Genomic DNA, 12,552 nt, shown 5'->3' on the forward strand with positions numbered 1-12,552 from the left:
CCCCCTAAGGGTACCCCAGCATATTACATGTACGTACATTATGGTCCTAAAACCTGCAGGTATTTAGAGAATTGGAATCTTCACACGCGTGAAAATCCATCTAAACAGTGCCCATTAGAAGGTACCTTCAATCTAGATAAGATCATATATCTCAGAGGAGCCTTTAATCACAAAAGAAAAGCCTCTGACACAGTGTGAGCAATTTGTCTAGGAACGAGTTAATTTGAAATTCAGCTTAGCCCAGAGATAAAGGAGAAGTTGTTTTGTGTTCAAGGTCAAGAATCAGCGCGGACTATGCTAAGTGCAAAGAAAAACTGCTTTCAGCCTCAGCTGATGTGGAAAAATAGAGACGGAGGCAAACCAAAGGCAGTACAAGTTACAGAATTGGAATTATATTTGCAAAGCTTAACTTTCCAGTGAGACATGTGTGAGTATTAAAGTGGCTTAAGGCTTGGGGCATTCATATTTTTCCTGAGTGAGGTGGGAGCATTCCCAACACTCTCCATTGTTGTTTTATTATTTTTAATGAAGCTTTAAAATTTGGTTATATGGTGTGTTTTCTTCCCCCAACCTCCTGCAGTGTCAGTCTGATCACCTGACATGAGGGATAAATTGGTAACAGGAATTTGTCACAGTTTGGTGAGCAATTAAGAATGGGGGAGCCCTGCAGAATTTACACCATCTATCTGTTTTACCCTTGTTATTTTATGTTTGTTTTGTTTGGTGCTGTAGGTGTTATATGTTAAGAATAGCATGATTAAAGGTAAGCCCTAATAGAATAAGGAAACACTATCTGGTTTTGTGCTGTTTTGTTTAACCGGTTACTGTTGTTTTTCTGCTCTGTTCATTTGGGTGTTGGGGCGGAACTGAACTTCTCGTTCGTAATTCCTCAGAGTGGAAGCCATGTGTGCGATGAAGCTCTGAGGTTGTATTGAGATCTTTCTGACCCGCCCCTTTTTCTCCGACAGTATGGATGAGGGAGACCCTTCCCTAGATGTCTTTGGGCTGGGGACCGTTTCTGGAGAGCCTTGTCCCTGCAGTCTGGGAGGAAGCCCTGGCTCCCTGAGCTAGATTCTCCTCTGTCTCGCTGGATTTTTTCCTTGGGTCCCTTTGGTTTACTCAGAGAGAAAAACAAATTGCAGCTCTGGGATGCCGTGAGGGGCAAAGTCCAGTGCTGCCTTGTGTCACTAACCTCTATGCCTATAGATCTAAAAATCATCCACATGAGTTGGTTTATATGCAGCCTGGGACTAAATACAGTGATGTTCTCTCTATCCAGAGCTATTTGAACCTACATTGCTTTCTCCCCCTCCCCCCCTCCCCATACACAGATACACACACAAAATTACAGTTCAACATTGAATTTTCAAAGCTGCATTTTGCAAGGTTTCCATGTCAATAAATAATGCAGGGTGAAGTAATAAATAAATAAATACACGGGCCAGGGCGGGGGGAACAGCTGGGTGTAAAAGCACAGGGGTTGGGTTGATTAAAGCGCTGCTTTTGGACCAGGCTGCACATCCAGCTCTGGTGTAAGGCCAGTTACAACCGGAGGGGTTTCTCCCAAGGGAGGGATTTGACCCACGATCTTCATTCCCAGCCTGAGCCGAGTGTGGACAGCCGTGGTAGGTGGCGGGGAGGGTTAGCCCTGCGGCTGATGCTGGGCGGTTCCTAACAGGCAGATTTCCCCCGCTCTCCCCTCCAGCGCCCCGCGGTGCGCTGCACGGTCAGCGCCCGCCCTGCCGCCCTGCCTGGCGCCCGCGGGCGGACCGAGCCCGGGCGGAGGTGGGGGCGCAGGAGCCGGCTGGGGGCTGTCCTGCCGCCCGGTGATGGAGGCACCCACCCGCCTAGGCGATTGGGCTGCACGGCGGTGACGTCATAGAGCACCCTCCCCTCCCCTTCCCCAGCATCATCATCAGCACCACACCTCCCCCCCCCCCCCCATCCTCCGCAGGCAGCGGAGAGCAGAGCCGCGGCCAGGGCGAGAGGATTTACACAAAGCGGAGCGCGGCAGGAAAAGGGGGAGACAACCAACCCCCCCCCCCGCCAAGGCACATCATGGCACCCCTCGGGCTCAAGGCGGTGGTTGGAGAAAGTAAGAGGATGCTTCTCTCGTGGATCTGTTTCCCTTTCCGATCTCTCCCCTCCCTGGGCTGTGCGGGGGGAGGCTGGATCTGGGGCTGGGGGGGAGGGATCTGGGAGATTAGATCCACTGGGGATCTGGGAGATTAGATCCACCGTTTGGACGTGGGAGTGTGTCTTGCGGGGAGGGGGGGCAGGATCTGATGGGGAAAAATGGACTAGAGTCTTGGTAATCGTTTGCTGGGGGAAACAGAAAACGGACCTGGGTGGGGGGGGGATGTGTGGAATTGCCGATGCGCAATCCGGACCCTTGCAGGCAGGATCAACCAGCTGGGGGGTGGGGGGAGGGAAAGGGGGCAGGAGAGGAAACTGGAGCCCTACAGGGGGAAATGGGGGCCTCTGGGGGGGGGTGTTACCATGGTTTGAGTGAGGGAGGGGGGCGGTTGGGATTTTTCTGCAGTGCTGGGGGAGGGAGATGGAAAGGGAAAGCAAGCTGATCCATTTCCCCAGGCTCTGGGTCCTAGTGGCTTTGTCCAGCAGATACCGGTCGCCTGATTATGCCAATAAATAATAACAGGAATGATGATAATAATAAACAATAATTAATAAATAAATCCCCAATGATTCCCCAGAGCCTCCAGGCATGGGGGTGGGGGGGAGGAGGTGATCTCTGCCTGGGCCAATAATAAATAAATACAAAATTACAGGCTCATTCGCCAAAATTGGCTGCGTTATTTTGCGCAGGCAGAGGAAGCCCTTGCTGCTACGCCAGATCCTGCAGTGTCAGGGCAAAGCCTTCTGGACTCCCCCCTCCCACCCCAAAACATCAAACAATACCATGCAAGCAGCGCCCAGCCTTCCCTTCCCATCAGGAACATTCCCCCGAGGAGGGGGAGGCTGGTCCAGCTACCCGAAGAAATGGTTCAAATAAAGGCTGAATCTTCTCTAGGCTTTGAGCTAGGGGCTTTGGCAACCAGGGTATTTCTTTGTGCGGTTGCTCTGATTTGTGGTGGTGGTGGTGGGGGAACTTAAGCTCTTGTGTATGAATCCAAGGTGCTATTTTTGGCTCACGGTTGATGATCTTTAGATTTGGGGGAGAAAAAAATCTTAGATCCCCCCCCCCCAAGATGATGTTATTTTTAGTATCTAAATAAGGGGTTCTTCTTTGTAGAGCTTATGCAGGTGGGGAGTTCCTGTACAGAGTGCCTGCATTCCTCATGCCATAATAATTAAATTGAGAAACTTTTATGCCTAAACAACTAACGACAAATATGGTATAAAATGGTGACAACTTCCTTTGAGTACCCTCTGCCCTGAACCATATAAATCCTTCGCTCTCTTGAAATTAATTAACATTGTATTATTTATTTAAATGGAAACCAGGCAAATGTCGCCTAAAAAATTCATTGTGTAATTATTTTTTTGCTTAGCAGTGGGAATGGGAGAATGTACATGTAGATTCTAATAGCTCTAGATACAGAGAAAGCGCTTCTGGAGCTTTGTGCATTAAGCAGGCAGGTTCTTATTTAACAGTCCTCCACACCACAGCATTGGCTCCAGTCTGCAGATGATGTGGCTGAAGTGCGGTGGTGTGACTGTTTCATGGGATGATCCCATTAGATTTATGTCCTGCTTTGTTCCAAGAAATCACCTGCCCAGAGAGCTAAGAGACAGCTCTGCGCCAGTCTCGCTTTGCTTTCATTTTCCAAAAACCTACAGCTCATCTGCAGGCTTGGTCATCTCCGTCAAGGGAAAAAAAAAATCCTTTGGTTCTGCTGCTGCAAGATAATCCTGGAGGGGGGTGAGGTGGAATTTAAAATATTTTGCTGCATTTAATTCTCTTGCACTAGATTGTCCTCTTTCACTCTCTGGCGTGTGAAAAGTAGGTTATGAAACCGACATGATGCACAATGTATCACTGCGTTCCTTAACAGCATTCCTTGGAAAAACTAAAGGTCTCATCCGACCCTCCTTCCTCAGTCAAAACTCCCAAAGGCCACAATCTAAATGTATCTTCTGGACCTTCCATTCCTTGAACAAAGACCAGTAGCTGTAAGCTAAAGATGTTGACTTTTTACATGTTTTCTTTCTTTGCTTGAATAACCATCGCAAGTCACACACACTTTCTTGTTCTAACAACCGTGTTGGGCATCTGACTGAAGGCAAAACTCTGTGCTTCAGGCTTTTTATAACAAACTGCACTGTTCTTCCCTCAAAAGAGCTTTTGTAATCTGTAAAAGACAACCAGTAGCTGGGTGTCCCTCTAATACAAGATTATCTGTGAAGTCTGGGTATCTATAAATACTAGCGCTAGATTCTCTCCCTGTGCAGGGAAATGCTGCATAGGACACAGGTAATTTGGACTGTGATCGTCCAGAGAGCTCCATGCAGACTGACCCCTGTTGACTTCATTGGGGCTTGGGATTCTGCCTACAGAGAGCTCTCATTGTAGGATCAAGGCCCTGGGGAGAGTTTGCTCTCCATTTCCTTGGAATTGTCCTGTCTGGGAGGGGGAGCTCATCCCCTGACCATAGGTCCCAGCTCTGTGCGTGGGAGTCCTGTGCGTCCTCCTTGCCTCCTCACCACAATGGTTCCTGCAGGACTTCTCCCCTGGGTTCACTGTGCAGTTGCCCACACTTGCAAGGTAATGCTGACTATGAAGATAATTGTGGGCTGGGATGCAGAGGAGGTTTTTCTGGTGGTGGTGGTGATGCCACGGAGAACAGTTGTCCTGATCCCTAGCCCACCCGTTGATCCTGTGCACAGACTGGGTTTCCTCTTGAGTGGAGAAGGCAACACAGCCTCATCCTGCCGTGGCTCCTGCTTTTACACGGCCCCACCCTTCAAAGAAAGGCACCGGGCCTGGCTTCCCTCTAGCCCTTGGTGATAACTTTATAGACTTGCCTCTGAATTCGCAGCCAACTCGTGTCACAATGATACCTTTTCTGGGGCCATTCCATCCAGCACATCACCCCCTCCACCCACCCGGTGTTGTGTTTGAGAGCAAACACCATGAAGCCCATGCAGTTGCAAAATAGTCTCATAATTCCCCCCAGAAAAAAAAGAAATCACATTCCTGGATGAAACTTTCCAGGTCTGGCCTCTGCCCACGGGCGTCTTGTAAATTCTGAGTAAAATCTCTCCAGCGTATCTGAGTCCAGTGACGGTTAAATCCTGATTCCCAGCCCCTTCCATCACCATTTTATGAAACTCCTGTCCACCTTTTTTTGGGGGTGGGGTGGGTGGGGAGAAGTTACCATATTTGCCAGCTGCCCTGTTTGACCCAGGTTTGTCCCTATCTTTTAAAGGCCAACGATGGCGCCTAGTGGAGCTGCTGTGATTGTTTTTAAACCATGTTGGCCTTCCAACAAGTAGAAGGGGCGGTGCTAAGCAGGCAGGAGTGTGTCGAGGTGCACAGCAGATGAGTTGGGGATCATGAGCTTCCGTGCCGCTTAGAAATCTTTGCCCACCTCCTGCCTCATCCCATCCTCTGCCTAGTCCCCTGGACCTCTCAGCCTGCCTCTCACATTTACTTCAAATCTCGGCCTTTGTGTCGCTGAATACAATGGGCCTGGAATACCTGGCAGAGTAATGACCATCTGGTCATCTCCTCCCCAGCTAGGGTCCTACACTATTTTCTTCCTCCCTTGGCCTGTTGGCAGTCTGCTTCTTTGCACCTCTCTTAGGCCAACTGGGTGGGACTGCCAGCCTGTTCCTCCGCTGATTTCGTAGAGGTTCCCCAGTGCCTCGCTGAAGTGGTTATGGGTTAACAGTGCAGCTAAAGGAGAGCAGGCTGTAAACACTGTGCCAGCTCCATTGCCCTCAGCGATTGCACACTCCTATGAGTCTCTTTCTTCTCTTTGAATTTAATTTCCTGTTTATTATTATTGTTTCTTTTAAAAAAATGAACCCTTGTGTCCCACTGGAAGTGCAAAGGCAAGGACTGAAATTTGCAAACAGTTTTGGGCATTTAGACACTTTAAAAATTATTCAGGGCCCTTTGAGAAGTTTACAAACCCTTGCCCTGTAACAAAACCATTGTTACAACGACCTTTGTTTAAAGAGACACTATAAAGGAATATATTAGACACCTTTATTATTAGAATGAATAGAAGCCGTGTGTCAAGAATCCCCTAAATTGCCTGGGAAATCTCCATCAAGGTATCTGCAACCACGCTGCCCATATGTAACATCCGCTATTTAAGCTTCCTTGTTAGATGTCTGGCTTTCTCACTGTTCATGCTTTTCAAGTGAAAGCCGCAAATATATACAAGAGGTACAGGGTGCTCACGCTAATGGTGCTGTAGGACGCCGAACGCTCACATGTTGGGATTGTTAAAAGAATTAAACCTTAGCGGCGTATTCATTTTTTTGGCACGCACACAGACGCTCCTTCTCTTCCCATACGTCTATACAACCCGAGAAACTGTTCTTATAGACACACAAAAGATCAAGTGCCCAGGGCTGGCAGGCCATCCATAACTCACCCCCGTGGGAGAGATTTTTCAAAGTGCTCAGCATGCTGGGTACGTTGGAACGGAGCCCTCTTGACAAGCTGGCCAGAATAGTGGCGAATGGGCGGATTCGTCACTGCCTTACCCCGTGGGTAGTTATTTAGGCCCAGATCTCAAGGTTTCTAATGTCCATGGAAGTCAGTGGGAGTCAGGTGTCTAAATACCTTTGAGGATCTGGGCCTTATACCTGTGCGAGAGCATGTGGCCACTTGCCACCATCCCGAATAGAGAATTCTGATTTCTTAGCCTTCAACACCCACTTGCACAGGCTCGTTGACCACCCAAGGTGCCAGGCCGGGGAGAACCAGCCCTTGAGTATCACAGCTGAGGTGTTACTGAATGCACGGATTCTGCATTTGGCTGCGTGTCCCCTCCCCCAACACATTAGCTATAACAAAGGAAATTATGGCTGCAGTGACAGCTCCCAACATGGAACCTGACATTTCTTTCTAATTTATAAGACTTTTTGGGTTTAATTTCCCTTTTTATCCCCCCCCCCCAACCTCCCCACTGTAGTTTAAAAAGAGAGAGCTCTGCATCTCCCTAAAGCCAGGACGTGTTACGATCCACTCCCCCCCGCAGTACTGCCACAACGTTTTCCCTGGGTTTTGGCATTTGGGCAGAAATATGCACGGTCTGTTTCAGACCAGCACACACAAAACCAAGACGACTTCATTGTGGGTGATGAGAGACTGCAAGTAACCCTTCCGATCGGCTTTCCAAGTGCTCAGTGCCCATGATTTCAGGCAGATTTCTCAAAGTGCTCCGCTCCCGACATGCTGAGTGCTTTTGAAAATCTGCCCTTCCACGCCGTGCCGCAGGAGCATTAAGGAACGCCCGGTGGTGATTAAATCTATGGCGCATTTGCACCACTCTCTGTACAGGGTAAAGATGGTCCTGCATTCCTGCAATGGCTCTTCGGGCTTAGTAACCAGGAGGGGCAACTCACCAGGAGGTTGAAAAAACTGCTCCTGATCCCCTTGACCTTGATTGGAATTCTGCTGGTGAGTTCAGGGAGAGAGCAGGAGGTAGCCTATAACCTATGTTTAATACACGTGTGGCACACTGGAACTCGCATCTCAGTGACCATGTGTTAAAAACAGGATCGTTTTCTGTGAAGCCAGACTTAAAATACCACAAAGTTTTTTCAGATAAACAGCAGGTGAAGGAATGAATCCAGTTGGAAGAATAAACTTTCAAGACACTAAACTGGAGACACTAAATAGTAAGTCCGTCTGTTTAAGGGCATTGGGGCTGATCCTTTAACGGTTATTGAGGTTTCTTTGGTAGAGTAAATGTTGCAGGGCTGGGCTCTGCCTTTAAGAATGAGGTGTTATCTGTGCATTAAACCAAGTGACTGCCTGCCCACTGTTCCTAAGTCAATGGAGTCTGCTTTAAATAATGGACATGCTTAGGGAATAATAAATTTAGGCTTAGAGAACATGCATTGAGCCGATTTCTGAGGTATATAAATGGTATAATAGATTGTTTATGAGGGATCACGAATAATCTGTTAATAGACTCAGACTTTAAGGTCAGAAGGGACCATTATGATCATCTAGTCTGACCTCCTGCACAACGCAGGCCACAGAATCTCACCCACCCACTCCTGTAACAAACCCCTAACCTATGTCTGAGTTATTGAAGTCCTCAGATTGTAGTTTAAAGACCTCAAGGTGCAGAGAATCCTCCAGCAAGTGACCCGTGCCCCACACTACAGAGGAAGGTGAAAAACCTCCATGGCCTCTGCCAATCTTCCCTGGAGGAAAATTCCTTCCCAACCCCAGATATGTCGATCAGTTAAATCCTGAGCATGTGGGCAAGACTCACCCACCAGCACCCAGGAAAGAATTCTCTGTAGTAACTCAGATCCCACCCCATCTAACATCCCATCACAGACCATTGGGCATACTTACCTGCTGATCAAAGATCAATTGCCAAATTAATTTCCAGAATTAGGCTATCCTCAAATGCTTTGCTGCTGTAACACCCTACCTGGGATATTCATCGTCAGCAACAAGTATGCAGGTCGTACCCTGAGTATCTCTGTATAGCTACAGCCCTCGTCCAGAAACACTCTAGCAGCCTGCCAGCAACACACCACTGTCACTCTGGCTTGCACCAGCCTTGGTTACAACCAGCAAGGTGACCCCAACACACTCCCAAGTCCTGGATTTCTTCAAAACCCTGTGGTCTGCAATGTCCAGCTCTCTCCTAGATAGTGTAGAGAAATCATAAGGTTCATTTGTTCCTCTAAAAAACACAAACCCCACTAGCTTGCCACATTAACTGAAGTTACAAGTCACTTTAATTCCAATACAGCGCTAGTGGTTTAGATTAATAGTAAAACAAAATGATTAAATATAGGACATAGGTTAAGTGATGCCAAGTAAAAGAAATGACGTTAGAAAGGATTACAAACAAATAAAAATGATAACACGCATCTAAAACTTAATCTAACAAAGTACAAGCTTGGTGAAAGATGGTTTCTCACCTATATTCAGTTTCCAGAGACTTTAAACCCACGCTTGGTTGAAGGACCCATCTTTCTTGGCTTGCAAGAGCTCTGTTCCATTGTGGCTGGCTAGTGTTGGATGCCAAAGATGGTTTCTGCCCTTGCTTATATCTTCCAAAGTTCAATGACTTTGTTTTAAGAGGCAGGATGACCTCAAGCTGTTTTTTCCCTTCCTGTGGGCTTCCCATCCCCCTGATGATCTTCTATGTAATGAGAGCTTCCACTATTTCTGGTCACACCTTGCTTAATTTCGTTGGAGACAGACAGACAGCTGCCATCCTGAGGTTACTGTGAGGTTTGCCTCCACCCTTTGTTAGCTTGATGGGACTGTTTACATGATACGTAAATACATTCTCGTTGTCTTTCAAAGTGCTTTGGAAATAACTCGCAGTGGGGAAAACATGTTCCTTTGTCTAAGGCAGACCGGTTTACCAACTCACCTGGCATGCCTGGGTCAAACACACTTGAGTCATCATTCTAGCACGTCTATAACTCTTAATACCCATTGCTTATGTACACCAAACAAGAATACTAATGATCAGGAAGTTATTAGTTTTCAAATGATACCTCACAAGGTGTGTTTTGTACAAAGATTACTACAATAGTGTGTAGGGTGTGAATACAGAGGTGCTTAGTGTTACAGTCACTAGTCTCTCTTTGCCTCAGTTTCCCATCTGTACAATGGGGATAACAGCACTGCCCTGCCTGACAGGGGTGTAGTGAGGATAAATACAGGAGTGACTATGGGTGTTCAGATACTACAGTAACGGGGGCCCCCCTCTTAGATAGCTGTATCTGAAAAGTGGGAGCTGTATCACGTCACAAGATATGCATGTTACATGGGATACCCACATGGTCACTGGTTCTTTGTAAGAACTGAGGCTGAAGGCCAGGACCTCCAGCCCGCTGAGAACAGGTATCCCTCATCCTGAAGTGTGTTACTGCTCTTGTGAAATGTGTTGCTCCATGTTTGCCTAGTGAGTCTTTCCCATTGGTTGACAGCCAGTGTTGGGTAGCTAAACTGGGAGTCTCCTCCCAATCATATTCTTCATCAGCCAATCAGGTTGCTCTTATGTTACCAGTCCTATTAGATATGCACACTGGTTTACAACTCCCCTTGGAAATATATTTACATGCCATTAATTTCCTTATGGGCTTCAGGCTATTTCTGTAGCATGATCACATGAGTAGGACATCTGTAGATGTAAAATTAGACATATTGAGGCAAATTCTGCCTTTGGTTACACACTCATGCTCTGCTCTAGAGTTAATATGGCTTAACTGAGAGCTGGTCTACACTGGGAACTTGCATTAGCATATCTATGTCTCTCAGGGGTGTGAAACATCCACACCCCTGTGAGATGTTGTTAAGCCAACCTAACGCCCAGTGTAGACAGAAGAATTATTCAGTCCCCTTAGGTACTGCTTCTCAGGGAAATGGATTAACAACACCGACTGGAGGACCCCTCCCATCGGTGTAGGCAGTGTCTACACTGAAGTGCTACAGTGCTACCCCTGTGTGAGGTATTGAGCCCACTTTTCTAACAGTGCCACTATTGCACCATCAACGTCAACTGGAGATTTGCCATTGATGCTAATGGTGGGAGGATCAGACCCTATGTCAAGCAAACGGTACTCATTTGAAAGGCTCCATGAAAGATTGCTCTGCATTGCTGTTATAAATAAAATACATGGCCTCCTGGGGTGACATTCCAGTTTTATTTCTTATAGGCCACCTCATTGCTAACTTTTAAATTATCCAGTCAGTCACTTTAGTGCCATGCAAATCACCCAGAGAGGCAAATTAATTCAGAAAGAATGACGGACTGGAAGATACATGCAAGATAGCTAGTGAGCTGGCTGTAGCCCTATGAGTTGTCCCCATCACTTATTTAAGACCTTATCTCTCAAGAGTGGTGAAGACCATCAATAAAAAGGGTAATCAATAACAGAGGAGAAATACTCGCCCTTAGCCATTTGGATTAGTGTTATTTTTCTATAAGTTACAGAAGTGAAATTGTAGCAGTTCGCTTTTTTCCCTCATTCTTAGTAAAAACAGAAAGAGAAATTTAAGAGCAGCTTGGCCTGAGGATAACAGACCCAGAGTGGTGAGGCCATACAAGCAGGCAGATGATGATAACATCCAGTGTCGTGGGATGAAATGGACACCAAAAACATTTTTTTCTATGACCTTAGTTATATCTGACTGTCACAGGCTCACCTGAGGCATCCAGTAAAACAAGTTAATTTATTTTCTGCAAAATTAAGGTTAACACTTACCTCAAGATGGCCGCTTGGGCATTAAAGTACTTATTAACAGTCCTTCTCTGGGCCAGCCAAAAGGCACCTGACCAAGGTGTCTTGTATTAAGACAAGGAGAGCCTCCCTGCCCTGTCCCAGCCTCATGTAAAACTGCTTTAGATAGTAGCAGCCAACTCTTTTTATCTGGCCTGCTGGCCTCTCATTGGCCTGCGAATACTCCAGGCCCTCTAGCCACTGAAGGACCAAGTCTCACTGGTTCCACCAGCAGCTGATCCTGGGAGGCCTTTCTAGGCAACTCCTGGAGGTCTGAATTTGCTGCTTTTCTCTTCCATAAGGACAGCTTCTTAGGGTGCCAAGGCAGCAGGACCGCCAGTAGAGGGCAGTAAATGGCTGCTCCACCCTGTCCCACCCATCTGCATAATATTAAAGATAATAGGCTTGATTCTTCTCTTGCTTACAATGGTGTAAATACAGAGTCGTTCCATTAAAGTCATTAATAGACACTCACTCTGCTGGGCACCCAGACAGGAAGTTCATCAGCGCATCTTGTTTTGCCGCTTCCCAGTCATAAAAAAAAGGTAATAATTGGAGATATACCAATCTCCTAGAACTGGAAGGGACCTTGAAAGGTCATTGAGTCCAGCCCCCTGCCTTCACTAGCAGGACCAATTTTTGCCCTAGAGCCCTAAGTGGCCCCCTCAAGGATTGAACTCACAACCCTGGGTTTAGCAGGCCAATACTCAAACCACTGAGCTATCCCTCCTCCCTAGAACATTGTCCCAGGTGAGATGACTTCTCCCAGCCGAGGGGTCGGCAGGAAGGGTCCAAGGCACCTCCCCGCCATTTCAGACCCTACAATTCTTCATTGTTTGTATTGTGGTAGTGCCCGGGGGTCCCACTCCTGAATCCAGGTCCCATTGGGCTCTAGTATCCTCTGACTATAACTCACCTGGAGCTACTAGAGTTTTGGGAGCTTGTATGTGCGGTGGCTGCTGCATAGCCGCAGAGGAGAGCTGCTAGCTGAGCAGTCCCCACCTTCCTCCAGTTGTTCTGCGCTCTGTTCTGATCTGTGCTGGAGAACAGTGCCCATATCCCACTCCGGGGCCAGATGCAGAGCACACCCACCCTATCCCTAAGCCCGCACACTCCCTAAGCTTGGCACATCTCACCCATGCATCC

The 12,552-nt window shown here is 47.4% G+C and overlaps 1 protein-coding gene across 2 annotated transcripts in view; it reads left to right on the forward strand.

The window, feature by feature from the left end:
- The first annotated feature begins 1,937 nt into the window (after positions 1-1,937).
- STXBP1 (syntaxin binding protein 1) overlaps positions 1,938-12,552 on the forward strand; it is a 60,882-nt gene continuing 50,267 nt past the window's right edge. The window contains exon 1 of one of the 2 annotated variants that reach the window (XM_044992583.1): positions 1,938-2,095. In XM_044992583.1, coding sequence (XP_044848518.1) covers positions 2,059-2,095 — 37 coding nt within the window. In that variant the 5' untranslated portion in view covers positions 1,938-2,058. The remainder of the gene's footprint in view (positions 2,096-12,552) is intronic. The other variant, XM_044992584.1, reaches the window with a different exon arrangement.

The sequence above is a fragment of the Mauremys mutica genome, chromosome 18 (genome assembly GCF_020497125.1).
Source record: "Mauremys mutica isolate MM-2020 ecotype Southern chromosome 18, ASM2049712v1, whole genome shotgun sequence".
NCBI lineage: Eukaryota > Metazoa > Chordata > Testudines > Geoemydidae > Mauremys > Mauremys mutica.